The sequence below is a fragment of the Molothrus aeneus genome, chromosome 19, assembly GCF_037042795.1.
Source record: "Molothrus aeneus isolate 106 chromosome 19, BPBGC_Maene_1.0, whole genome shotgun sequence".
In the NCBI taxonomy this organism is placed as follows: Eukaryota; Metazoa; Chordata; class Aves; order Passeriformes; family Icteridae; genus Molothrus; species Molothrus aeneus.
The window spans coordinates 10,880,001-10,902,834 of NC_089664.1; the positions used below are offsets into that span (position 1 = coordinate 10,880,001).

The 22,834-nt window shown below is 47.7% G+C and overlaps 1 protein-coding gene and 1 long non-coding RNA gene across 4 annotated transcripts in view; both read right to left on the reverse strand.

Moving 5' to 3' along the window:
- Positions 1-20,789, reverse strand: part of MAPKAP1 (MAPK associated protein 1) — an 80,657-nt gene extending 59,868 nt beyond the window's left edge. For 2 of the 3 annotated variants that reach the window (XM_066563101.1, XM_066563098.1), the window contains exons 1-5: positions 20,728-20,789; positions 12,114-12,298; positions 11,040-11,362; positions 8,195-8,284; positions 4,829-4,977 (exon numbers count right to left, since the gene is read on the reverse strand). In XM_066563101.1, the coding sequence (XP_066419198.1) occupies positions 4,829-4,977; positions 8,195-8,284; positions 11,040-11,298 (498 nt within the window). In that variant the 5' untranslated portion in view covers positions 11,299-11,362; positions 12,114-12,298; positions 20,728-20,789. The remainder of the gene's footprint in view (positions 1-4,828; positions 4,978-8,194; positions 8,285-11,039; positions 11,363-12,113; positions 12,299-20,727) is intronic. The other variant, XM_066563100.1, reaches the window with a different exon arrangement.
- Positions 20,790-21,023: 234 nt separating this feature from the next.
- LOC136564823 (uncharacterized) lies at positions 21,024-22,685 on the reverse strand. The gene is made up of 2 exons (XR_010784759.1): positions 22,376-22,685; positions 21,024-21,353 (listed from the first exon to the last, which is right to left on the reverse strand). It is a non-coding gene; the product is annotated as an uncharacterized lncRNA (long non-coding RNA).
- Positions 22,686-22,834: the final 149 nt, after the last annotated feature.

Sequence of the window (22,834 nt, forward strand, 5' to 3'; positions counted from 1 at the left end):
ATGAGAATCCTTTCAATTCAGCTTAGGGGCAAAACACTGAAATAAAAAAAATGCATTTTTTCCACACAGAGATCTTAATCCTGGATTAATTATTTTACACATTTTCCATTTTAATTAAAGCAGTATTGCTTCTTTCTTAAGTTCTTTATCTACTTTCTTTAAGTAAAGCTATTTAATACTTGGGATTGTGGAAAACATTTGTTCGTGATTATGCAGACATACAGTCAAACAAGACTGAAACAAGAGCAGCATGCAAAAATGTATTTAAGGACTATCATCCCAAAATGCTGCTAAAAGCTATTAACCAGTACGTGTTAATTGCCACAGCATTCATATTAATTTTCACTTCGGGCCCGACATTGTGGAATATTTCCCCTGATACATTTTAAACAAAGTTTAATTTAAGGAACTGCTTCTATCAACACTTACGAAAATTAACAGCCAAGCAATTAGCACTCATGAATTATCCCTTCCTCCATGCTTGCTACAGCACCATTTTTAAAACAGTTGCTACATGAGAAATTGTTGTTTTTTAACCCATTACCAAAAGTAGCCTCGAGAAACCTTGTGGCAGTACAGAGAGGCACCATTCCTCACCAAAGGATTTTTAGCATTTGTCCACCCAAAAATTACATTGACCCATTTTCAGTTAAATTATCTCCAGTAGTCAAGCAAACACCAGAGAACTCCATAAGAGCAGAAAAGCCAAACTTCCTTCTAACTCCATTTGCAGCTAGTCATGAAAGCAGAAATAAAAATATCTTGAGAACATCTGGTGTGCCTGTAGGAAAGGCTTTTGGCCTCATAACCCCAGTTCACTCCAGAGCCAGACAACTCCTTCCTTCCATTTTTGATCTCCTCTGCACCTGCCCTGCCTGAGCACTGAACCTCAGCAGAGTCACTGCCAGGAGCCACCACCACCCTCCTCTGTGCCACCTGGGCCACCTGCACAGCACTTTCAGCTCTGTCTTACCCCGAGTCTTTTCTCCCCAGCATTATTAAAACTCAGCGAGTTGAAACAATTAACTGTCAAAAGTGGATTTTCCAAGTCCTGTAGACAGAAATATACATAAATTTATTCATCAAATGTTTGATCATTTAGTTTGCATTCAGACAAAAGAAATCAATTTGGCCAGTGATTTCTTAAGCCTCCAAGTAATTTTCTGTTCCAATGACACCTGAGGGAATTACAAAGAACCAAAGTTTCTTTCAATACAAAATTCTTAGAAAGAGTATATAAGATTTATTAACCAAGAAGTACAACCTATGTGCTTTGCAAAGGATGAAAACAGGTCCAGAGCTGAGGTTTACTTTAACTATTTAGGGGAAAACTTGAAGAAAGAGTTGAGAGTAGTTACTGTATGTGTAGCTTCTGTTAAGAGCTAAAGTTTTACAATGTACAGAAAACCACAAATCTGTCCTGGGTAGTGGTGGGGCAGTTGTGTGGATTCCTGAGCTGCTTAGAATGCCTCCCTGCAGCTGTATTTCATAAGCCATATTCTCTGCTGTTTTGATAATTAATGAAGTGATCAGGACAGGAAGAAATTAGAGTGCTTTAAAATTTTACTATTTCATAAAATCACAGAAGTGGTTATGGAAGAGACACTAAATCTGGCAGGAAACACCTGCAAGATGTGAGCAGTGGCCAGGCTGGCACCACGGCCCATGCCAGGCTCTGCACACAGCCCGGGGGGACGGGGAAGGGGGAGCCCAGGAGGATTTATGGGATTTCAGACCCGAGCAGGGTGAGCCCAGGCAGGAGCAGGAGCACACGCAGGGACAGGGCCCCCGAGCTCCTGGCACAGACCAGGAGTGTTACTGAGCAACCTGAAACCTGCACTGCCAAACTAGGGACAAACCAAAGGCCTGGTTACAGCCCTGAAGATCTGAGACCCCCTGAGTAAATACATAATTAAGTGGGGTGTTTAGAAGACATGTTTAATTAGGCCCCCAGCCCCTCCTCAACCCCCTTCCCCAATTATGTACCATTTCCCCCAGAGATACACAGCTCTGTTAATTATGTAAATAAGTCATCCACTATTCCCTGAAAGAATTATATTTCTGTGAAATACTGTTCATCTATTATCAATAAAAATAAACACAAGACATATGATTTGTCATTAAAAATAATTTTTAAAAGCTCGATGATTTTTACTGTTTTTACTGACTGAAAATACATGAGAACTGAAGTAAAATATCTCACAACTGGAGTTATGTTTCTTCTGTATCTCAGATGGTCAGCCAAGCATTAAACTAGATAACATATACAGAGCTATAGAGAATAAACTTTATATGCAAACTATTGATACCCCAACAGAGTAATAGAAACAATGGTGTTAAAATTAATAGAGAGAGATTATACTCAACAAAATGCACATTCAATTCTTTTGGATTGTAAAGAAGGTCTTTTGATTTGAAGATCACATCTGAGATATTTCATATGAGACCCTGCAAATCACAACTGAGTGACACTGAGGTGTTTCCTTAACCTCTCAAACCGACAGGCAGAGTGCAACCCTGCTTCCAGTGGAACAAACACCTGCTAAATGTATCTGACTTCAAAAGGTGGAAATCAAGATGTGCATTATAGACAACTACAATTAACACAGTAAAGATTAGCTTGGATTACCAAAGAGGGAAGGAAAGATGCTGAAGTATCTCAAGTTTCTGACTGAATTATAACAGATTTCTCTTAATAGAGAAGTATTTGACTTTTATTTCCCCTATACATGACATGAGAGCTCATTTAAATGTTTGCCCAACTGAAATTTTGTGGCACAAGAACAACAAACCCAGAGTTTAGAAAAAAGGCCTCTTGGTGCTGTCAGCTTGAAAGTGCTGCTGTCACTCATTAATGAGGCCAGGAATCCTGAAAACCTGAGTTAGCACTAATCGCCACATGCTAATAAATATAAAATCACAAAGAGGAGCTTTTGCATGTGAACTTCATGGTCTGAAGGTTACCATTTCCCAAATATTCCAGATACTCCTAGAAATGTCAGTGGAATTATGGATCTGACTTTCCACTTCAGGAACACCTAACAGAATATGAAATTCTTCCATCATGATGGTAATGAAGCTCAAACTCCATCCTCCCACAGGAGATTTCACAAACAAATCCAGTAGAAAACAGATCTGTGGAGTATTTATACTTGTTTTGGAACAATATGACAATGATCCATCACATCAGTGTTTATATTTCAGTTTTTAGAGTTGATGAAAGAGAAAAATGCCTGACAATGTGGAGTTCAGGGAAGACATTTATCCCCCAGACTGAGCAATATCAGCTCCATCTCCTGACCCCCACAGCCTGCCAGCTTTGCAGCCAATCTCCTCCCTGTGTCACACAAATCAGCACTTGTGCAGAAATACATGGATTAGTGCTTCTTTTTGCCTTGGATACTACCTGCTGATACTTCAGTTTTCCACCCTCAGAACAGACCATGGCTGCTCCCTCTCTCAGTAGAGCACTGAGGACAAAGACATGACTCATGGAATATTCAGCAAGTGCTGTGATGTGGACAGACAGAACACATCTGTCTGTCATCTGTCAAAGTTTTGGGTTTTTTTAGATGCCAAATAATCAATCATTTCTACAAAGGTAACGCTAGAGGGATGTGCCAGGACTCTGTCACAACCAAGGTGCACCTCACAGACCTGCTGGAGGAGGAAACAGCAAGGGAGAGAAGCCTCATTCTCAGTCCAGAATGTTGTAATGGCAACAGCAGAAATGGCTCTGCTGGACCTCAAACTACATTTGCTTGTTTCTAGATAAGCACTGATGGCCACTCCAGAGTCCAAGTGGAGCCTGCAAAAGTCAAGCCCAAGAGCAGTGCCTGGCACAGCCCAGGAGCAGTGTCTGGCACCCTGGCATAGCCCAGGAGCAGTGCCTGGCACCCTGGCACATCTCAGGAGCAGTGGCACCCTGGCACAGCCCAGGAGCAGTGTCTGGCACAGCCCAGGAGCAGTGTCTGGTACCCTGGCACAGCCCAGGAGCAGTGCCTGGCACCCTGGCACAGCCCAGGAGCAGTGTCTGGTACCCTGGCATAGCCCAGGAGCAGTGCCTGGCACAGCCCAGGAGCAGTGTCTGGCACAGCCCAGGAGCAGTGCCTGGCACAGCCCAGGAGCAGTGTCTGGTACCCTGGCACAGCCCAGGAGCAGTGCCTGGCACAGCCCAGGAGCAGTGTCTGGTACCCTGGCACAGCCCAGGAGCAGTGCCTGGCACAGCCCAGGAGCAGTGCCTGGCACAGCCCAGGAGCAGTGCCTGGCACCCTGGCACAGCCCAGGAGCAGTGTCTGGCACACTGGCACAGCCCAGGAGCAGTGTCTGGTACCCTGGCACAGCCCAGGAGCAGTGCCTGGCACAGCCCAGGAGCAGTGTCTGGCACAGCCCAGGAGCAGTGCCTGGCACCCTGGCACAGCCCAGGAGCAGTGCCTGGCACACTGGCACAGCCCAGGAGCAGTGTCTGGTACCCTGGCACAGCTCAGGAGCAGTGTCTGGTACCCTGGCACAGCCCAGGAGCAGTGTCTGGTACCCTGGCACAGCCCAGGAGCAGTGTCTGGTACCCTGGCACAGCTCAGGAGCAGTGTCTGGTACCCTGGCACAGCCCAGGAGCAGTGCCTGGCACAGCCCAGGAGCAGTGCCACCCTGGCACAGCCCAGGAGCAGTGCCTGGTACCCTGGCACAGCCCAGGAGCAGTGCCACCCTGGCACAGCCCAGGAGCAATGCCTGGCACCCTGGCACAGCCCAGGAGCAATGCCTGGCACCCTGGCACAGCCCAGGAGCAGTGCCTGGCACCCTGGCACCTGGCAGAGCCCCCCATTCTCACCTTGCCGTCGAATTTGGAGTACTCATTGAAGGGGTTGTTGAGCTGCAGTGGGCACTGCTCCAGTCTCACAGAGAGGATGGACTGCTTCCCAGAACATGGGGATTTCACCCTAAAATTCTTCTTCTCAAACAGTGAGCTCAGCTCCTCCGCTGCAGGTCAGAAAAGAGATTAGAGGCAGAGTATGAGGAGATGTACAGAGGCTGCTGCTCACCATACAGAGATAACATCGTCAGAGGGAGCACAAAATCAAATAAATAAACCTACAAACACTTCAGCAGGGCAGGATCTACCACCACTCTTTCATAGCCCAAAGACATGAAACCATTAAGAAGCCTGAGTGGTGCTTCTGTTTAAGCTAAGGAAAAGGTGAGTTTTTCCTGCACAGAGAACAGACCTGATCAGTGTGAGACCCAGGATAACCATGAGGAGAATGGCACATTCCTGGCCCCTCTGCTTGCCTCCTTCTCCTAAAGGAGCAGGGAGCACGAAGGGAAGGGGCTGCAGGCACAGCAGCAGCAGAGCTGGCACAGCAGCCCTGCCCTGCAGTGCCACCCTGCCAGCTGCAGCTGGCACCAGCCCAGCCACAGGGTCAGCTCTGCACATGCCCCTTCTCGTGGGGGACTGGACATGGCCTCCCCTCTTCAAAATGTCCAGCCTGAAACCACCATTCCACATCAACAGTCTGAACAATAAAAACAAAAAAGCTTTCTGAAAACAAAGGGGATCCAAGTCCAGGAGGTCTTTGTGTGGTCTGTGAAGGCTCATAAAAGCCTTTTTATGTGAAGAAAGTGTACAGCTGAACTTTCAACAACAGCTCAACTTCCAGTTTACTTTAAAAAACTCCAGAAAATAGGACTTGTTATGTCACAAGGCCACTGTGAACTCAGGACAGGGTCTGGGTGTGTCAGCACATCAGCTCCAAGGGCTCTCATCTGCAGGGAGCTGTGACTGAAGCTGGCCAAGGTTTCCCACAGCTGCTCCAGGGACCAGAGCCCCAGGCTCCATCCATCACTGCCCAGAGCCCAGCCCAGCTCTCCTGCCCTCGGGCCCCCACAGCTCACGGATCCACATCTTGCTTCCCCCGGGAAATGGAACTGCTCCCAAGAGGGAATGACCCGGCACTTGATCTGCAGGGACTTGGTTCATTTCTTAGAGTGCAAAATTAAAACCTGTCAAATGATAACTAGTCAAAAGCTCCATTTATTTTTATCAGCAGATTGCCTTAAAATTCAGGCAGTTGGCAGAGGTGCTAAATACTGGCACTGAGAGATCCCCAGCGGGCTTGTGAGAGGCTGCAATTAGCCAAAAAAGCTTGATTTAATCCCTTTCAATGCGGCCACTTTAACTCCATTAGGTTGTTTGGGTTTTTCAACGAGCATTTGTACTTGATTTTTAAAAAAAAATCTAAAGCATTATATTGGGGTATTACCTTTAACTGATAATTCTTGGGCACTTGGAAAGGACACTGGGATCCAATACAATGGTTTTACTTGTACAAGTGAAAAAGCAAGTCTTTAGCTACAGCTATTCTGTATATCTTGCATGTCAGTATGGGCTGAATGCTAGACTTTGGAAGGATTTCCTTGACACATTGCTAATTTGCATTTTCTATGCTCTGAAATGAAGGAATGTAAGATGCAAAGGTACAGAGGATATCCTGATGAAGGAATGTGAGATGCAAAGGTATAGAGGATATCCTGATGAAGGAATGTAAGATGCAAAGGTATAGAGGACATCCTGATGAAGGAATGTGAGATGCAAAGGTATAGAGGACATCCTGATGAAGGAATGTGAGATGCAAAGGTATAGAGGATATCCTGATGAAGGAATGTAAGATGCAAAGGTATAGAGGACATCCTGATGAAGGAATGTGAGATGCAAAGGTCCAGAGGACATCCTGAAGGGCTCCTCCTTCTCCTTGCTGCCGTGTTGTTCATGCCAGTAAGGGAGAAGCACTCAGATCTCAGTGGCCAAGCAGAGAAGGAAAACCAGCTCTGCCAGCAGCCCCGAGCCTGGAGCTTCTGTGGAACATTTTATTTTTTATTTAAATCTGCTCTCAGCGGGCAGGGACTGATCCATTTGCCTGCACGTTCCTCAGAGGGGACAAGTGTGGCTGCTGGGGACAGACTGGGGGAAGGGGATGTGAGCACAGAGTCCCCAGGAGCAGCAGGGGCTGCACAGGAACCCTCAGAGTGCAGGAGACACAGGAGCATCTGCAGCATCATCAGCCAAATGCTATAAAATACTGAGCAAAGAGGTGGAGGTTACGGTAGATTAACCTTTAAAACCTACAACTCTGCTTACAGAAGGAGAAAGGCAAAAACATTTCAGAATGCATTAACAGGGGTATCCAACACTGCTGAACAGTGAATTAAGGATTAGTGTGGCTGTGCTGCTCGTGTGAGCAGCTTTGTTCACTGCTCTGAAAAGACATTAGAGTGCTGGAGAACGTTCTGCAAATGACAGCCACAGAGAGAGGAGGAATTAGGCAAAAAAAGGGAGATTACAGAGGGACCTCATTAAGATATGCACAAATTTTGAAAGAAGCAGGCATGACAGACCATACAAAGGTTTGAATGTCTGTCACTACAACAGAAATAGAAACTAGCTTGAGCTCTAAAATAGGAAAATGGAGACAGATTTGTAATTTCATATATTACAATTTAAACGATGTAGAACATCCAGTCACAAATACTTAATTATATAATTAACAAAAATAGAATTTAGTATTTTTTGAGAAATCAGTGATAATAGTTTTACCAAGGAAGGCGAGATAAGCCAAGCCAGTATTTATTATGCGTGCATTTAAGTAGATCTTACATATATCCTTTATTTCTTAGGATTTGCACCTTATCTAAAGAAGTAGCTACAAAAATACTCTGCACAAGTAAACTACAAAATCCTCCATGGCACCCAGTGGCCAAACACTGCTGGAAGTGGCTGGGAGGTGCCCTGGAGACCCTGGTGCTGCAGAGACCTGGGCAGAGCCCCTGCTGTCCCCAGTGTGCCACAGTGCCCTGCCCAGGCCCCTCTGGGCCCCGAGGGGACAGACACAGCCACCCGATCTGGGGATTTTTCTCAATTTTGGGGATTTTTGGGGATGGATTTGGGCCAGGGATGCCTCGGGGGTGCAGAGCCCACCCCATAACCCATAACCCATAACCCAAACTGGCTGCCCAACACTTCTCCTCTGCTCTGCTCTGTTAACCCCTGAGTGCCCTGGCCAGGGCTGGCACCTGGGACAGCACAAGGAATTGGCATTTCCTCTGTGCTGAAAACCCTGGGGGAAAATTACAAACTGCAGATGTTGTAACCATCACAGGCAGGAATAAAAACAGTAGGAAAATAAGAGATATTTTATTTTACCTGAGCAAGAAGTATTTCTGTCTTTCCACTGAACGTTTTTGCATTTTATTTGATTTTGTCTCTCTTTCCGCAGACGTTCTAGTCTCTGAGCTTGAAAAGAAATATTACAACTATAAGTTTGTCAATGAAAGTTTACTATAAACAAAGACATAATTAACTACCTTTATATGAATAAAGATGTTTTATACTGCATATGTAGGGGGAAAAGTCATAAAATTTTAAAGGTGGCACCCCTGAAAAGCAAATACCAACAAAAACATGAAAATGTTCTTGATTTATAATTGAAATTAGAGGATATAAAACATTAATAGAGATCATAAAGATAGTATTAACATGGAAGAGAATAATAAAATGTGAAAACTTCTGTGATTAATATGACATTTCATTATATAAATCATTAATAACGGTCTTAAAGGAATTTTAATGCACAAATGAACTGAAGTGAATATTACATTACAGGAATAAAATTACTGTTATGAATTACTCTACCCGTTTCAAAAATTAAAGATAAATGAACTCAGACTAGACTATTAAAGTTTTAAATATAAAATCCTTTATCTAAAAATCATGAAAATTATAAAATGTCAAAGCGATATAAATTAGCACAGCTTTTTCTTCAGTAGGCTGAAACAGTTTATAGGTAGTAAAATAAATGATTTGTATCTTCACAACATTAGTCAAATCCTAAAATGAATATAATATTTCTTTACATATATTTTGACTCCATCTTCAAAATATGGTTGGGAAAAAAAGCCCCAAATAGTTCTGATACCAAAGAACTTTCAGCCCAGGGTACCAGACAACTTAAATCACCTTTTTTGTTAACTGTAGGACTTCCTTGGGGAAAAAACCTGCTGGGAGGCACCCAAGACAATGACCCCAAGAAACCACGGATGTCGTCCACTCAAAATAAGCAGATTAGACTGGGAAGTAGAACTAACTGTGCTGATCCCCGAAGGAAACAATTTGCTGGACATAGTAGCAATTTTGATGTATTGAGATAATTCATTAACTAAAATGGGTTTGTAGAAGAGATTCTAAAATGCTAAATTACTCTGACAGTTTTTGGATACAAGTGGAGTTCCCTGAGCCTTTCCAGCAATTAGAAAACATTAATAAATATTTTCTGTCCCTTCTGTTATTATTCTTTTACATTTAGATCTTTGAACTGAATTGTGGACAAGGAAGTGATTTTTTTTTCCCCATAAAAACTGTCAATGAGAGAACTGATAAAAAATATTCCTTTGAAGTTTAACAGCTGCAGCAAGCAGTTTAAGGTACAAGCACAAATGGGGACTTTGATAAGTATCTCCCATTAACACACAATGCTAGAACCTGAATACCTCTAGGTAGTTTCCTCTTAATGAAATAAGAAAAATATCCCTTCTCATAAGTTTAAATATTGGGAAAACACTGTTGTAGCATAGATATTTTATTCTGAAAGAAAAGCTCCACATTTGTACTAGTTACTGGCCACACTGTAACTCAAAATTACCTTCCAAAGCCCTTTCTTTCCAAATGAGCTATCAGAAAATATAAATAAATAATATTTTAGTATAATAAAATATAATCTTTTAGATGAACAGGTAAACAAAGGAATTTGGAGTACTCAAACAAAGGATTAAGGAAAAACCATAGACTAGAATCAAGATAATGCACGTTTTTATCTGTTTGATATTTCCATCCCCTGTCAAAACAAACATCCAAGAGCACAGTCAGCACCTCCCCTGAGCCCAGCCTGTTCCTCCAGCTCGAGCTGATCAGAAATGACCATTTCACTGTGGGACTGTGCCACAGCAGAGCCAAACCAGGGGAATGGCCAGCACCTGCTAGAAATGTGAATTATGGAGGGGTCGCTGTCACAGGCAGCCAGCGACAGTTTTGGGTGTGAAAAACCAAAAGTTTGGTGGCTGCCCAAAGGCAGCTGTGGTTTCATTAGTGGTCAGCCCTGAGCTGAGCCTCAGTGCCCTGGCTTTTCTGGAACCTCTCACAAATTCCTTCTTGTAAAAGGCATTTCAGTATCTCCATGCACACACGTTTTCCTGGTGAAGCAGAGGACAGAGGTGCTTTCTGGGCTCTAGGTGGTGTTATAATACCTGCAGAAATCATTTAAAAAAATATACAGACAGAGAAAAAAGAGGTCAGTACTGACCACTGCACACCAACCTTCTCGCCTGTATTTTACCTTACAGAACTCCTGCTCATAATATTCCTCAGGTCTAAGCAGAAGTCTGGATGTCCCCTGTATGAAACACCACATGGGAGAGCTTTCTGCCAGCCATGACAAAAGGAGTGTATTTTGTAAAGGTGTTCACCCTTAAACTTCCTAATCTGGTACCTTAAACCCTAGCTCAAGGTTTTTCTCAGAAATAAAACTTTTAAGAGGCAAAATACAGACAAATCATTCCCTTTGTTGGCTCACATCAAACTTCAATCCTCTCTTTTATAACAAATACATTTGATGCCTCACTAGGCAATTTTTTTCTCAGAAAATAACTATCCTGTTCAAAAGTTAACACCCCTCCAGACAGTAACAATAGAGATATCAAAGACTGTTCATGTACTTTGGATTTAGATTTGATGTCTCCACAATTTGAATTTTTTTATATATATAAAACTGACTACCTCAATGTTCTCCTGTACAGGAACAGGTAAAACAGCAATTAAGGCTCAGTTGACAGCACACTAAAGTAACTGAATCATTACATATCCCTCTCTAAAAGGGCCTGAGCCCTCCAAAGGAGTCTGACAGACACCAGGCCAGTCCTGCTCTGGTCTGTCCTGCCAGCCAGGCTCAGTCCAGGCTCAGGGAGGCTGGGGCTGAGCTGCTGCAGACCCCACGCACCTGTGTTCGACCGGCGCCTGATCCCAAAGTCCCAGCTTGAGGTAATGTCCACGGATTGGGAGTAGACGTAGCCCTGAGTGTCCCCATTGCTGCCCTGGGGCTCTGCCCCGCTGTCCCCACAGGCTGAGGAGGGGTTGAACTTCTCCAGGTCCACGTCGTGGTCGATCAGGACCATCTCGCACATCCCCGTGTCATCGCTGGTCACGTGCGACTGCCGGATGTGGGCCAGGATGATGGTGGGGTTGTCCAGGAAAGCCATCCTGTCACAAGGCACCACCTCACTGTACTATCTCCTCTCCATCTTGCTTCACGGACACACGTACCTGGAAATAACACACGGAGCATTTCAGCAACAAACACAAAAAGCTCAAACCCCCGTCCCCAAAGGTCACTGCTTGGGATGCACAAACCCCGGCTGACTCAGGGCAGGCTGTTTAACTCTGCTCCACTTTACTTGTGCCACACTGGCTGCTGAGATCCACTAAAGGAACAGGGGGTTTGGAGGACAGCTTGAAGCCTGAGTCCCAGGACAGCAGGACATGAGAGATACCTACAGACAGGTCCCAGTACTGCACAACACATGGCTGCTGTAAGGCAAAACACCCCACAGGGCTGCACACAGGAGGATGCCAGGAGAACCCAGAGCAGAAACATCTGCCTATTCCAGCTAATCCATTTACAAAACCAACAGGGTTTTGGATTTCTTTTCACCCATCACAACTGTGTTTCTGTTTTGCTTCTGCACCTACACACCAACTTTTTGAGTGCCTTATTACAGACTCTCTTCAGGTTTTGTATTTCCAGGAAAAGCTTTAAACATGAAGAGATTAGTGTCTCAGGGCAGAATATTGAACATCTGCTGTTGCATGGTGCTTCACACAGGGCAACTGCTGTAACACAGAAAGCTCTGTGACCAAATACCACATGCCTGAGCTCTGAAGCACTTTAAGAACAGTAATTGCCACTTACCTAAGATATTTCATTCAGAGCACTCAAGTGGCCTTTTGAAACAAAGTAGAGGGCAAAACGGAAAAGGAAAAAAACCCCAAACCACAAAACCCAAACCACGCTCACATTGTTATCTGATTTTTCTGTAGCTGTGGCTTTGTAGTGATGCCAATCTAATTCAAGCCCGGGCTGACTCTGAAAGGGGCAGCTCCATGCCTTGCCTGACCTGCTCCAGGAATTCCACCATCTCCCAAAGCTGGCAGTGGGGCTGTGGGCTGAGCTGGATCAAAAAATTACCTGCTGAAAATAACCTAAAAAGGAAAAAAAATAAAATTATTCCTGTTCATGCAGCAAGTCCATCAGTGAGCAGCAGCAGGAGCCGTGGGGACACCTCCACCTGAGGGGGCTCGGTCTGAGCTCACACACAGGGCAAGACTATGTGTAAATTCCAAGAGTTTGAAATCCCCACTGCTTTTCTAACCAGAGGAAAACACTTTATAGAGCTGCATGTGGTGTTTGGGATTTTGAACTCAGAAACACCAGCAATCTCCTGTCCTTGCTGCTTGCAAAATGGCTGCTTAAATCACACAAAGCCACTTCCCATGAAAATCTGCTAGAGGCAGCAGGCCTTCTTCTCCTGGGATATTTTAACAGAGGGAAGGGACAGAAAGGACCAGCCAGGCTTGCTCCAGAACCAGTCCCCATAAATTCTGCTATTAGTGAAATTCACTCCAGCAGGATCCTTGGAGACACTCAAAGCCCAACTGGACACAGCCTGGAGCTTTGCTGGCCATGCCTGGAGGTGGGAGTTTGGGTGGGATCTCCAGAGGCTCCAGAGCACCACAACTCCACACTCTGTTTTAATTTTCTGACTCTTTCCATCCAAGTAAGCAGGGCTGCTCCTGAGGGAGTTGTCACTGTCCTCCAAGGGAGAGGCCACAAGGCAAATGTCCCACCCAAAGGACTGATGTGTCCAGGGCTCTGACCCTGCACCAGCGTGACCAGCACAGTGGGGCCTGAAAAACACAGACACAACCAAGTACAGCTTATGGACATGGCAAAACACATGTTGAGAATGTTCTTTAAATTGAATTATTTCTACTCACTGATTAGGAAAAGCCCGTGTACCTGCAATTGGCAAAAACTTGTTTAAATAAGCAACAGCCCCAGGCGTCGGAAAGGTCTGAAAACTCCCAATCAAAAATTACTGCTGCCCCATCAATGTGTCATATAAATGTTGGCATGTTAATTGTGTATTTATAAGATTGTTAATGGTTAGTTAATTTACCTCCCACACTATTATTGTACTTGAAATGATTTAATGTCTGCTGAGGGAGTTAACAACATGTAACAGCAGATGCGAGTTTTACCTTTCTACCCTGCACCCCGACTTCTGCCATTAACAGTGGCGTGCTAAATCAGCCAAGCTTCTTCCCAACTGTACATCTGCAACTGCCTCTCCCATAGACCTGAACGCTGAGAAACTGCTGGAAATTCTACACAAGTTTTACACAAAAGTATTTTTATTTCCTCCTCTTCAGAATTTTCAAAAAGGTACATTAAAGCTAATTTATCAACACATTAATGCTAACTAGAAACTCTCTGAACAGTTAATACCCTTCAAAAAACAACAAAAAAGCAAGATCAGACGCCAAATTCAGTTCAGGTTTTGATGCCACATTTAGTAGTTGTAGTCTCCAGAATTCTAACCGGTTCTCCTGTTGATAAAGGCACAGACCCACTCTGAGGAACAGTGACTTCCAGTGAGAGACAAGAACTCAAAGAAGCAAAGTTCAGTTTTGCAAACCTTTACCCAAACACCTTGAAGGTTCCAGCAAAATCACAGACCCCAAATCAATATCTAGATCTGTTGAGATCTGCCAGCACACCCCTTCTGCACTCCTACACCCACACACCATCACCACATCCTCATGGAGGAGCCAAATTTAACAGAATTCAGGGACCTTCTAAGCATCAGCATCCTATACATTCTTTCCTCATAAACAAAAAATAAATGTTCTTCTAATACTTGTGCTATACAAATAATATTCTACCATTGAATAAAGCACTTTGCTGGCAGCTGTCAAACATACTCTGTGCAAACACTAAAACTGGAGAGAGCAATGTGAAATATCTGTCAGAGTTTGGCATTTCTGTACAACAGCATACAGAGGCTGGGATTTAATGATGTGCTGACTGGCAAACACTGTGATCAGCACACAGGTGGACAGAGATCTTCACTTCCTTCTGATCTGCATTATTCACCTATGTAACTGTCTGCACACTGTCTGACCAACAGCCAGGGACAAATGCTCCCTCTGCCCTTCCTGGCCCCGCTGCTGTGATTCTGCCCTGCCCTGGGAGCACAGCCCCCATCAGCCTGGTGCAGGCACAGAACATCCCCAAAATGTCAAACTGCACCATCAGGAGGCCGAACACCCTGCAGGATTCACGGGCACTCTGTGGCAGCAGCAGACAGCTGCATCTCAGTGCACTATTTCTCTCAGTGTATTGCTCCTGCAGCTCCCCACGGCTATATTTATGGCAGGGATGGGCTCTCCCAGCCAGGCAAGCAGGGCTTTATGCAGATCAGGCTCATTCATAACCCCTGCACAACGAGGAACGCTAACAAACGACTCCGCTGCCAGGAGGTGACACAAAGGTCTTGGAAAAGGATCTGCAGCCATGCAGGCTGTACCTTAAACACACAGCTGAACACAGCTGAATTTCAGGAGGCAACTTCATCATCACAACATGTGAACTGTTCTTGTGACCCTCCTGCTTGCTCGATGCACTGCAATTATTTAATAAAGATTTCTGGCTTTCCTGTTCCCCCACCAACGCCCCACACGGGGATCATATCTGCATGTTAACCTACACGAGGTGACAACGAGACAGAGAGCACGGGTGAGATTAGGGAAAGGACAAGCTGAAGCTGATGGCTGCCATCCTCCCATCCATCCGTGGTGTCAGGCAGACAGCAGCAGGCACAGCTGGAGCCAGCCCCGTGCTGGACCCAGCGACTGGGGGGACTGCAGCCATGTGCCAGCCCTGCTCACTGCTGGCTGCAGGGGGAACGTTTGACCTTGAGCGTGAAAAATGCTGAGAGCAGCTCTCCTCACCTGGGGGAAAAGGCAGCGATTTCAGAATGGATTTCCCGGGTTTGTTAAAGGAGCGCAGTGGAATCTGACACAATGCCTCGCTGTCACTGCCCAGCACAGGGTGGCTGTCCCTGCCACTGCCCCACACCTGCAGAGAGCCAGGGCAGCCGTGTCTCACCTGCACAGCTGCCAGCAGTGCATAGGGCTGGGCCCCTCTGTGCCACCCACTGCCCCAGCCCTGCTCCCTCCTGCAGCTCCTGACACATCTTCCAGCAGAACTATGGATTTCTCTTGGTGAGGTGACATCAGAGCCAGCAGGCACTTTCACACCCTGTGCCTGTCCCTGAAAGGCTGCGGGCTCCAGGTCAGACCCCTCCAGCTCCACCAAAAGCCCTGTGGTGCCACCAGCACATCTCCAACTGAAGAACATGTCCCTAAACACAAAGGGTTGATATTTTTGCCTTTCATGCTTTGAAACACACAGACCTCTAAACAAGCTGCAAGAAGCAATAAAATCAGAGAAAGCTGTCAGCAACTAAAAATGTTCTGCTGCAGGAAAGAGCTACAACTTTGAAGTTCCACCAATTTTAATGGAATGGCTTTAAGAGTCCTCCAGTTCAAATGGCTAAAAGCGGTTCCAAATTCCCCACAAAACTCTCCAATTCCTGCAATGTATCTTCCTCTCCAAATTACAAAAGTAAGAAGTAGGGGGAAAAAACCTTCTTTCCTCATGTTCTGCAAAGCTGTAGCTTGTTTTGTTTTTTTGTTTGTTTGTTTTAATATTGTTTAAATTGACTATCCTCTTTAAGAAAGTAATTAACAATTAAAGCCCTATTCAAAGTAAACAAAAGTATTCCAAAGACACAACTCGTGGAAGGTACAATTTGGATCCAAGACAATTGCTAACAAACTCAAAACATAGCAAGCTGGAAAAATTGTATACCATTGCAGGTCATGTTATCATTCAAGGGCTTCCATAGTCCCTGTACTCAAACACCTCCTCGACTGTAGCTCTTCAAAGTGATCTTTAAAAACTAATGAAAAAGATAGGCAGATTAGAATTAAAAATTGATTTTTCCCCCAGCGTCATATAAGCAGGAACAGGACGGCACGAACATACTTCAAAATTTATGATTCAGGTTCTATGAAATAATTTCCCAGTCAACTTCTGTCTGCAATTGCACAAGAAATGGTTCTGGTTATCTGCATTTGCAGCAGCCAAAATAATCAACCCCCTCAAACACAGACAGGTCCTGGGCAGGCAGGATAAAGGAAAGTGAACTGAAATATTCGAACATTCAAGTTTATGTTTCAGCAAAAGCTCAAGTGCATTTAAGAGTGAATACTTATCTGCAGAAGCTGTCACTCACGCTCTGGTCCTATCATTAAAAAGAAAATAATCATTTACAGTCATACAAAGAGGCTCTCTCACAAGAGAGACTGGAATTGGGAAGTTATGATGAGCAAACACTACATTACACACAACTTCCAACAAATTATTTGTTCATTTCCAGACCTGTAAATCAATCTGGCACTAGCTCTGTATTTTTGAAGTGCTTGGAATTTGGCTATACTTTTGTTGTCACACTAATCAGGATGCAAATAACACCAATTCCAATATTTTAATTACTGAGCTTTAGAGGGGGGAGAAAATATTGGGGTATGTATGGGAAGTATTCACTCTTCTCTTTCCTGATCTTGTCAAATCTTTATTTAATTGCAGACAAGTTGATTCTCTGCTAACCTGAGAAATCTTGCATCAAGATTTTAAGCAAATAAATAAGTATAAAAAAATGCAGAGATTATAAATTAGAGCAGACAAATCTGTATCTAGACTCGTGCCTGCAAAGAGCATTCTATCAATATAGCGAAATGCTAATCTCCTAATTAACAACCTAATTAGGTAATTATGGCTTTGCAGAGGGATGCCTAAATGAAATATGACAACATGGTCACCTCTTTATATGGCACCTGTGGGCCTTTTCAGCTGTCACAGCCGAGAGTGCAATATCAATTTGAACAGATGACAAAGTGTTGTCATTTTTCATTCAGATATTGTGCTGAATGCTGGATCCAGCGCTCCCAGCGCCCGGCTCTGCTCCCTGACTACGGCCAAACCCCTCTCCATTTTCAATGCCTCTGATGGAGCCGGGTTTCTCCTGCTGTCTGCAGGGTTCCCTGCCTCACGGCACAGCTGCAGGGCCACCCTGGGCTGACCCCCACCCCGGAGCCCCCCGACCCATTTCACAGCAGGCGTGGGGGAGAATCACCGTGCAGAAACAACAGCTGAGTTCATGACTGAGGCTGAATTGCTGCTGGCTTTGAAATAACAAAACAAAACCAGAGGGCCTTGTAAATAACACATAGCATTCATTTCACTCTTATTCCTGCTGAACACTCTTTTCCAGGGGAACAGCAGTCTCTGTCCAGGGGAAGGTGAAGCTGATGGACTTTTGCACAGAAAGCTGGGAAGGAACACTTTCAACAAAGCTGCTTTTCCATGGAACACTTTCTGTCACTCATATGCCTAAAATGCTTTAAAGATAATTTGCTGAGCTTGAACATTCCTAAAGGCCATCAACCTGTTGGAGCGGGTCTGGAGGAGGCCACAAAAACGTTCAGAGGGATGGAGCACCTCTGCTATGAGGAGGGCTGAGAGAATGGGAATTGCTCAGCCTGGAGAAGAGAGGGCCAGGAGTGACCTAATGCAGCCTTCAGCACCCGAAGGGAGTCTACAGGAAAGATGGAGAGACACCACACACAAGGGATGGAGGGACAGGACACAGGGAATGGATGGGATACCAAACCACTCTGGGATTCTGTGATAAATCAAATATCTTGTTGTAGAGTGGAGAATGAAAGCACAGTGCCCAAATATCAGACTAGAGCTGCTATTTTCACAATTCTCAGCGTGATATTCAAGAGCCTAAAAAACCTAATAAATTTCATAAACATCAATACAAGGTTTTCAAAAATAACTGAATCTCAAAAATAACTGAATGAGGAAGCTTCACCGTGTTACCTTTTTGCCTGTTTGCTACTGAGAAGTTTGGGTTTTACACACACAAAGGTCCCCAGGCTGACAGAAGCTGCCTTGCCTGGAGCCAGGACAGAGCCTGGGGACACGAAGCAGGTCCAGGCAGCTCAGGGGCCCTCAGCCACTGCACAGCTCTGCAGCAGCACCACCGAGGGTCTGGCACTGCCAGGCAGGGGTGCCTTGAACAGCAGCACCTGCCACAACAAACACTTTGCTCCTTGTCAGTTTCTTTAGGTTGTTGCCATTCCACTTTCGAGTGCATGGAAATATTTTTATTGCATTAAAAACATGGTCATAATCTTATTTTTTAAATACAGCAGCATGCAAGCTGCTTTTGATGTAAGAAACACTCATGATGATCAGACCTACTTAAAAATGCCTGAGATCTTCAGCCCCTTTGGGCCTTTATGTCAAATGGAACTGGACAGATCCACATTCCTTCAGCAAAAGATGAATCCCCTGTTCCTCTGGCTTTTAATTTTGGGTCTGTCTCTTTCAAGAGCACACAAAACATATTCAAGGAGCTTTGTTTTGCTCTCAGAATAATGGATTTAGATACAGCACTTCTCAGGCAATAAGCAAACAAGGTAGGGATTGCCCTTGTGCTGTCTGGGATATGAAACTGAGCTGACAGACAGTGAACAACAAGGCACCACAGTTTGATGGAGCTCCTCAGCTCACACACACACAGAGCTAATATAAAACTTCACAGCCTGGAGTCTGTGTCAGACTAACAGAAACACCCTGGAGAGCTCTGCTACAACACCTGAGGCAGCCCCTCTGCACAGCGGGTCCCAGGTGTGGAGCGGGGTCCTCAGGTGTGGGGCAGGGTCTCAGGTGTGGGACAGGTCCCAGGTGTGGGGCAGGGTCCTCAGGTGTGGGGCAGGGTCCCCAGGTGTGGGGCAGGGTCCCAGGTGTGGGGCAGGGTCCCAGGTGTGGGGCAGGGTCTCAGGTGCGGGGCAGGGTCCCAGGTGTGGGACAGGTCCCAGGTGTGGGACAGGGTCCTCAGGTGTGGGGCAGGGTCCCCAGGTGTGGGGCAGGGTCCTCAGGTGTGGGGCAGGGTCCCCAGGTGTGGGGCAGGGTCCCAGGTGTGGGGCAGGGTCTCAGGTGTGGGGCAGGGTCCCAGGTGCGGGGCAGGGTCCCCAGGTGTGGAGCAGGGTCTGTCCCTGAATGGGAACAAATGAAGACACGTGAGCTCCATCCCCATTTCTCAGCCAGTGTCGTTTGGCCTCGGATCCCAGAAGGAATTTCCTCACACAAAGGGCTGTCTGGGTTGGAAGGGGCTGCCCTGGGGGGTGGTGGAATCACCACCCTGAGGTGCTGGAGGTGGCAGCCAGTGCTCTGGCCTGGCTGACAAGCTGGTGCTCAGTCAGAGGCTGGACTCGATGATCTCAGAGGTTTTTTCCAACCTCAGTGACTGTGTGATCTCCAAAAAGAGTGCATGGGAATGGGCAGCTGCTGCATGGGGCTGTGACCAGTATGCTGCTCGTGCTGTGCCATTTGTTGCCATAACTGACCTTTCCATATAGGTGTGTGCTTTTCACGCTCACAGCTTCGAATGGTCGGGAAAATTTCGTGCTACATAACACAGATCCCTGTGCCAGGCTGCTTCACCTGCAGAGGCCTTGACCGATCCAAAGGAAATGCACAACAGGAATGTAGCTGTTACTTGTTATTTTAACATTCGTTATTTGTTATTTTCAATTTGTTACTTGTTGCAATCGGGTGAAAATTTAACCAACAGATGAGGAAAGGGTGTTACAACAAAGACCTGAAACACGACCGATACAGAAATTGACTAAACTGGTTCTCCCTGCTTCAGTTATTTCTGTACAAGTCTATACGTACATGCTGATCTCAATTTATTTTTAATCTAACCCAAAAAAGTGTCCGTGAATGGAGCTGTTCTGAATTTGGAAAAGTAACCGAGAGAGTCTAATTCCCAGTCTTGCATCTACCTGATAATCCCCTGACGCCCAAACTCGTCTAGAACACTCGGGATATCCAAGCTTGGCTCTGGCATCTCTTTGTAGTCGATTTCCAAACTTCCGCTAGCACAGAAATCAACTCACTGCTGCATCTCGCGGACGGCTTTCCCGCTCCCCCGGTGCTGCTCCCGGCTCTGACGGCACCGGCGGGCAGGTGCAGAACCGGGAGCCCCGTCCAGACCGGCATTTGGGCGTGATGCTGCCCAAAGCGCCGCCGGGGGCAGCGGGGCGGGCAGAGCCCTCCGTGCGGCCGGGACACGGGCCCGGGCCGTGTGACAGGGACACATGTCACGGGACCGGGATGGAGTGACCGGCACGCGGCCGGAGCCCGCACGCAGCCGCGTGCCTCCCGCTGCCCGGGGCATCCCGGGCTCCCCGCCGCGCTCACCTGGCCCCGCCACCCATCGCTGCCGGCCGCTCGCCTGCCCCGCTCCGCCCGCCCCGCGCTGCTCCCGCCGCGCCGCCGGGAGACGCGCCCGGTGAGCGCCGGTGCCCCGAGCCGCGTCCCGGGCAGGCTGGCGGCCGCCGCCGGCGGTCAGAGCATCCCGCGGGGCCCGCGAGGGGCTGACAGCGCGGGCAGCCCGGCCCCGGCCGCCCCCCCGCCCCGCACTTACCGGCGCCGCCGCCGCCGCCGCGGGGCCGCGCAGCCGCTTCCGGGTCCGGGTCCGGCGGAACGGGCGCGGGGCCGCGCGCGACCCGGAAGCGCCGCGGCCGCGGAAATGACGGCGCGGAACGGGTGGGGCGGCAGCACCGGCAGCGCGGAGAGGCCCGGCCGGAGGCGGTGCGGTCGCACGGAGCGGGTCACGGGCTCCGGTGGGCACGGCCGCCCAGCCCGTGATGCCCCGGTCGGTACCGGGACAGCCGGTGCCGCACGACCACACACAGGAGGCTTTTCTCACGGGGACCGCACCAGTTTTGTTTCCAATTTTATTTCCAATAAAAGCACAGTGCAGGTAGCGCTCGGTGTACAAACACAGCGGGATGAACCCCGCACACGGTCGCTGCTGCCCGGGCCAGGGACCGAGCGCTGCCCCAGGCCGTGAGCAGCGTCCCTGGGGTACCCGGGGCTCCGGGGCTGTGTCCGCACGGCTGCCGGGGCGAGCAGGGGTGCCCAGCCACACCCGCGGCCTCCTGGAGCTGCAGCTGTTCCCAGCTGTTCCCAGCTGTTCCCAGGGTTCCTGTTCCTGGCCGTGTGTCCCTGTCACCTTTCCAGACTTGCTGGTGCAGCTTCTGCAATTTCCTGTGGAAGTAAGGACACTTGTTAATTAAAATCCCTGAGGAAAGGCTAACGCGTCTCAGCAGTTGCACACATCAAAAAGCAGCTGCCTTTGAGAGGGAGACAGTGGACAGCATGGCACAAGTGCCACCAAGGGCCTGTGAGGAGCAGGTACCAGTGACTGGCAGTGCAGAGCGAGGGCAGGAGCTGGAACTGCCCCAGCACAGGGCATCTCACAGGGAGTGCCCGGCTGCAGCTGAAAGAGCCAGAGCTCTGAACTCAGCCTTCTAAAACTGTACAAAAAATCACCCAGAACAGCAGCTTTCCACCGATGTGGTGAGGCCCAGCAGGTCCCTGCAGGGCCAGGGAGCCCTGTCCCGTTTGCAAATGCATCGGTGATAATAATAAACAATAATAAACAATAATACCAATTTAAAATGCCTTTGGGGTAGCATTCTTAGTAAAACTGGATAACCCTGAAAACTCACTGGCTCAAGACAGACAATGGTGGAATAATTAGGATGTAAAGTAATTGAAATGTGAATGAATTCACTAATTGCATGGGGGGGACAGTGAGAGCACAGATTTGTTGACCAGGAGCCATCTCCATCTGCACCAGCCACACCTGACCCCAGCCATTGGTGAAAGGGTTCCTGTGACATGCAGGGCCTGAGTGACGGTGTGGGACGGTGATGCCAGCTGGGACTGAGGGAGCCGGGAGCTCTGCTTGGCCCATGCCAAGCCTGAGGCATGAGCCAGACCACCAGGAAGGTTAGAGGATGAGTTTGGGCATGGCTCCGCCGAGATTGTCCGTCACGGACAGAGCACATTCAGCACATTAAGGATGGTTTAAGTGCCGCTGTGACTGTCCATCGCACCTACAGCAGCCTTCCCTACGAGGCCTCTATGGGGGCAGCCGTGTGAGCAAAACGGACCAGGACTGAAGGAATTTGGAGCGAACGGGGCAGTGTCCCACGTGAGGACAGTCTGAGGAGGGGTGGCAGCGACCTGCAGGTAACCTCTTAAGAGAATGAACTCGTAATTACCCTTGGTGCCTGTGCTTTATTCTCTTCCCATTTCCGCGGTTCTGTGCAGATTTACAAAAAGATAATTTGCAATGACGCCGGTAACGTACGGCCTGGGCCGTGGGCTGTGCCAAAGGCTCCCGTTCTATCCCGCAGCTTCACCGCGGGGACACGCTCAAGGCACGGGCCCCGGCACACCGGCCCGGGACCCTTCATCCTGCGCCGGGGCTCCATCTCACGGCCGCAGCTGCCGGCCCCGGGGCGGGCCCGGCCTCCCCCGGGAGTTCGGAGGCATCGGACCCGGCCCGGCGGGACCGCGCGGGCCCGGGCCGCCGTCACCACGGCAACGGGGGCGGGCCCCGGGCTGCTCGCCCCGCCCACGCCGCCGTTCGAACGGCCCAATCATAAGTTCCTTAGTAGGGAGAGGGCCCGAGGCGGGGCGGGCGGGCACGACACCATCCTGCGCGCCCCGATTGGCCA